Source organism: Chrysochloris asiatica, unplaced genomic scaffold (genome assembly GCF_000296735.1).
Source record: "Chrysochloris asiatica unplaced genomic scaffold, ChrAsi1.0 scaffold00025, whole genome shotgun sequence".
Lineage (NCBI taxonomy): Eukaryota > Metazoa > Chordata > Mammalia > Afrosoricida > Chrysochloridae > Chrysochloris > Chrysochloris asiatica.
Genome location: NW_006408543.1, coordinates 7,129,224 through 7,134,881, shown reverse-complemented (window position 1 = coordinate 7,134,881; position 5,658 = coordinate 7,129,224). Strand labels below are relative to the sequence as shown.

Sequence of the window (5,658 nt, the reverse complement as noted above, 5' to 3'; positions counted from 1 at the left end):
GGAGCAGGACAGCCCCAGCCTCCTGGCGCCGAGCCGGTCCAAATAAAGCGGCGGCGGTGGCCTGGCCGCCCGGGGCCCTAGCCCGCGTGCGGGTGTTTTCCGTTCCCGCCTGGAGCCCGGCTTCCTCCCCCGGCGCTGTCTAACCCGGACTGTTGGGATCCAGTCCCACCTCCGACCTGGGCCGGGCCAGGAGGGGGAGGGACGTTCTGGACTAGGGGCCACTTAAAAATGGAGATGGGGAGGAAGGACAGGCAGTGTGGCCCCAGGACTTGAGAAGTGAAACCTAGGCCTGGGGTGGGAAGGGAGGGGGGCGCCTCCAGAATCCGTTCCTGGCCCCTACCCGGACGTCTTCCCATACCCCACAGCTGGGCCAGGAGAGCCCCCACTGCTGGATGGGAGTCTCACTCCCGAGGAGGGAGCACTGGTGTGTCTACCTCCCAAGGGTGGGTGGGCATCATCCAGCTCTCTACCCTTGAGTTTCCCCCCAGCTGCCCCCCCCCCATTTATCACCCTGTGGGGGGGGTATGGGATTTACTTCCTCAGCAGTCCCAGATCTCCCATCTCCCCCACAGGCCACCAGCCACACTGAGTCAGTGTGGTTTTCCTGGAAGGTTAATGCCAACATGGCCCTACCTGGAGTTCCCTTGGGGCCAGGGACATCAGAGGTGTGCCTTGATGGAAAAGGAGAGCCAGTGTTCCTGCTAGGTCTCCCGGAGCCTTGTCCTGAGTAGAAAAGACTCCCTTGAACCCGGGAATCGGGAGCCCAGAGATTCTGATGGCCTCCCCAGAAATGCTGATGCAAGAAATTCCAAAGTGACTGAGTGAGCCTGGCATGTAACATACAGAGAAGCTTGCTCCCACTGACCATCCCCCCAACCCCACATGCACTCCCTCACACATTGCCTCACCCACCCTAGAATCTCACAGCACAGAAAACATCCAGGCCCGTCAGCAGGTGGGCCTCAGCACATACTCCTCCCTGGAAAGCCCTTCCCACCTTCTCTGCCTGGCAAATTCTTCCTCACCCTTCATGGTCTCAGCTCACACACCCCTCCTCTGCAAATCTCTTTGGGCTGCCCTAGGGAACCAGGTGTTTGTCTTTGTGCCAGTCTTCCTGACAGGACAGGTTGTTAGTTGTTGGTGGTAGATATCTTCGAGTTGATTCCAACTCATAGCTAAACACTGTCTGGTCCTGAACTGTCGTCACAATTATTGTTTCTTGAGCCCATTACTGCTGTCATTATGCCAGACCATCTCATTGGGGATCTTCCTCTTTTTTGCTGACTCTCCAATTTACCAAGTATAATCTCCTTCTCCAGGGACTGGGCCCTTCTGATAATATGTCCTAAGTATGAGAAGCAAAGTCTGGCCATCCTGGCTTCTAAGGAGCATTCTGGCTGTACTTCTTTCAATAAAGATTTTTGTTTGTTGTTCTTCTGGTAATCCACGATTCTTTTAATATTCTCTTTCAACACTCAAATTCATCAATTTTTCTCTGGTCTTCCTTATTTATTGTCCAACTTTCACATTCATATGAAGCTATTGAAAATACCATGGCTTGGGTCAGGCGCACCTTAGTCCTTAAACTGATGTCTTTGCTTTTGAACACTTTAAAGAGGTTTTGTGCAGCAGATTTGGCTAATGCCATACGTGTTTCGATTTCTTGACTACTGCTTCCGTGAGTTGGTTGTAGAATCAAGCAGGGCAGGGGATGGATTGAATTCTACAGCACTGTGAGCCCTACCAAGGACCCCTGATGGTGCAGTGGAGTAAGTGTTGGGCTGCTAACTGCAAGGTCAGCAGTTCAAACCCACCAAGCACTCTGAGGGAAAACAATGTAGCTATTTTCTCCCAACAAAGCAGTCTGCTTCCAATCTTGCAAGTTCTTCTCTATCCTATAGAGTTGATGTGAGTCAAAATCATCTCAATGGTAATGGGTTTTGGGTGAGCCCCCAGAGGTGTGTGGTCCAAACAGGTAGTGTATCAGGGTCTCCACACAAAATGTCTATAAAACAGAAGGGATTGAATGCAGAGAATCATAGGCAGAGAGGCTGAGAAGTCAAACAAGGATCAGCAAGGCAGCCTTGGGACGAGCATCAGCGGGAAGTTTCTGAAAGTCTAGAAACTAGAGGGATGCCGGATGTTAGAGTCAAGGTGTGAACGTCCCCAGATCAAAACTGGACACAGAATGCACCATAGTCAGGGATTCTTCTTGAGATAAAATCAAAAACATAAACCAAACCTATCACCATCAACTGTGACTCATGGCTACTCCATGCGTTACAGAGTAGAAGTGAGCCTCATAGGGTTTTCTGAGCTCTGGTAGTGTAGTGGTTACGAATCAGGCTGCAAGGTCAGCAGTTCGAAACTACCAGCTGTTCCGCGGGAGAAAGATGAGGCTTTCTGCTCCTGTAAAAATTTACAGCCTCAGAAACCCTGTGCAGGGTCGCTATGAGTCGGAACCGACTCCACTGGCACTTAACAACAACAATCGTGGTGTGGTGCTATTGGATAAGCACTGGACTGTGACCCACAGGGTTGGTGGTTCGAACCCACCAGCCACTCCTTGGAAACCCTGTCCAGGGTTGCTATGAGTTAGAATCGATTTGGCAGCCCTTGCCAACAACAATCGTTATGGAACTGTGTTGTCACACAGTACCACCGGGTGGGTTTGAACTGACAACCTTTTGATTAGTATTGGTGGTGACATTAAGTGCCATCTAGTCCATTCCAACTCATTTTGTGGTTGATGTTAAGTGCCTTGGAGTTGGTTCCAACTCATAGTGACCCTGTGTAGTGTTTCTAAGGAGCAGCTAGTGGATTTGAACCACCTACCAGGAGTCTAAGCATGAACCCTTTGTGCGAGGGGCAGAGGGGTGTAAATACTGGCTTCTCATTTCCTCTCACTCTCCATCTCCCATCAGTGGCTGGGGAAATTAAGCCAGCATGGGGTGGAGGGGAGAGGGGGTGGCCTTCTTGTACACAGACCAGGTCAAGGACAGAGCCAGAACTGGATGTGAGGGCAGCAGGTCCAGGAATGACATCTGCCATGGTCCTACCTTCCCAACCAGGAGTTGGAATCGGGTAATGATGGGGGTGCAGGCAGTGAAATCTGGGGACAGCCTCAACAGTGCCCAGTGCCATGCCCAAAGGAGTCTCTGGAGGAGATGGGCAGACAAACCTACTTCCCCCGTTATACCCACCACATCCCTCTTCTCAGCCCAACCAGTTACCCAGGCTTCTTGGTGTCCTCCTGAGCCCTCCAGTGAAAAGCCCTCCAGAGCTTTATGTATTTGTCCAACAAACGTTGGTTAATCATCAGGGCAGTAGATTGGTTGCTTGTTGTCTTCACCTAATGTCTCTACAGATGTACTCAGCTGATGTCATCTCAGAGAAGGCTTCCCAAGGTCATAGGGAGAGAGACTTGCGGGGGACCCAGAGCCCATATTCCTAGTGGCTCTCCCCAGGCTTACCAGCCCTCGTTCTCCTGGCTCTCCCATCTTTCTAGGACTGGGCAGCACAGCCCTTAGCATCTTTGTGTTGGATCCTTTGCAGCCACCTTTCTGTAGTTGGAGCTGAGCATAGGCGCCCTGTGCATTTGCACATACTCTTGTGTCTGGTATGTGCCAGTCTCGGGACAGTACTTCCATCTCCCCTCCTCTGCTGGGCTGGCCTTTGTTAGTGGTCTTGCTGCCTCATTAGTCCCAGTCCACAGTGTGACCTGCAGAGGATTAAGTTCCCCTGTACCCATCAGTATGCCTCTTCTCAATTACTGTAAACAAACTTCCATCATTTTAAAGACAAGTCTGCTAGCCCAGGTTCTCTCATCCTGCCACCCTACTCCATTATACAGACGACCAAACAGGTCCAGAGACAGTCAGGAACTTGTCCAGTGTGACATTGTTGTTTTTTGCTAGGTGTCATCGAGTCAGTACCGACCCATAGCGACCCTGTGCACAACAGAATGAAACACTGCCTGATCCTGAGCCAACCTCACAAGTGTTGCCAGGCTTGACCCCATTGATGCTGCCACTTGGCCAATCCATCTCGCTGGGAGCCTTCCTCTTTTTCTCTGACCCTCCATCTTACCAAACATGATATCCTTCTCCAGCGACTGGTCCCTTCTAACAATATGTCTGAAGTATGAGAGACGAAGCTTAGCCATCCTGGCCTCCAAGGAACACCCTGGCTGCACTTCTTCCAACGTAGATCTGTTGGTTCTTTTGGCAGTCCATGGCACTTTCAATATTCTCCTCCAACACCATAACTCAAAAGCATCAATTCTTCTAAGGTCTTCCTTATTCACTGTCCAGCTTTCGCATGCATATGAGGTTATTGAAAATACTATGGCTTGGGTCAGGTGCACCTTAGTCCTCAGGTTGACATCTTTGCTCTTCAGCACAGCCTTTGAAAAATTCATCAGTAGACTGGACTTGCAAGGAAAGAATCAGTGAGCTTAAACATATGTCAGTAGAGACCTCCCAGACTAAAATTTAATGAGAAAGAAATTAAGGATAAAAAAGAACAAAACATCAAGAATTGTGGGACAATTTCAAGTTATATAGCATAGGCATAATTGGAATACCAGAAGGAGAATGAGACTAGAACAGAAGAAATGATTGAAGTAATAGATTAATGCAAATATCAAAGCACAGATCTAGGAATCTTAGCGAACCTCTAGCAGGATAAATGCAAAAGAAGATCTTTACCAAGGAATACCACATCCAAACTGCAGAACACCCATCATAAAGAGAAAACTTGAGAGAACGGGAAGGAAAAACAAAGACAGTGTTACAATTAGAGGAACAAGGATAAGAATGACAGATGACTTCACATCAGAAACCAAGTAAACAAGGAGAAAGTGGAAAGATATATTTATAGTGTTAAAATCAACCCAGAATTCTACAAGGGTGAGTCAAAAATTATGTGCACTCCAGTTATATTAAAATGCCCGTCCACTTCCACAACTCATGACAACATTGAGCGTGCATGTGAAATGATTCTGTCGAACACACAAGTGACAGTGGATTATGTGGCAAATCGTTTGCAAATCAGCCATGGCTCTCTGCCTATGAAATCATCCACGACAGACCTGGGTTTCAACAAGTTTGTGCGAGACGGGTACTGAAACAACTCTCAGAAGAGCGTTAACAGAAGCATATGGGCATCTGCAAACACAATTTGGACCAATACTCGAAAGAAGGTGAAAGTTTTTTTTTTTTTTTTAATTGTCACTGGACTCAGTGGCAGCCACTGTGCACAAGGACTCTGCTCATTCTTGTCTCGTTGAATTCCACCGCCACCATGTCTAGCAAACCCAGTGTGGCTGAGATTGAGAAATTCAATAAACTGAAACTGAAGAAGACAGAAACGCAAGAGAAAAATCCACTGCCTGCAGAAGAAACGATCGAACAGAAGCAAGAGGGCGAATCGTAATGAAGTGGGCACACCTGTATACACCGTGCATCCTACAAGCATGGCCTTCTTATTTTCCTTCTTTGAGCTGTTGAACTTTATAAGATGCAGAGAGGTTGGATCAAGTATAAATGATTATGCTGCCCCTTTTCACATCAAAGAATGGAGCATTACTGATAAGGAAGGCAGCAGCTGCCACTCCCACCGGCCTGTCTGGCTGTCAGGGAAGGAAAACAACTTGCA

At 48.6% G+C, this 5,658-nt stretch overlaps 1 protein-coding gene across 1 annotated transcript; it reads left to right on the top strand.

The window, feature by feature from the left end:
- Positions 1 to 5,304: 5,304 nt before the first annotated feature.
- On the top strand, positions 5,305 to 5,436 carry LOC102816301 (thymosin beta-4-like). The gene has a single exon (XM_006839517.1). It carries the CDS (start codon positions 5,305 to 5,307, stop codon positions 5,434 to 5,436), a length of 132 nt encoding a protein of 43 aa, XP_006839580.1.
- Positions 5,437 to 5,658: the final 222 nt, after the last annotated feature.

Excerpts from the sequence above, each read along its gene's own strand:
- LOC102816301 (XM_006839517.1), top strand. The coding sequence starts at position 5,305 with ATGTCTAGCAAACCCAGTGTGGCTGAGATTGAGAAATTCAATAAACTG.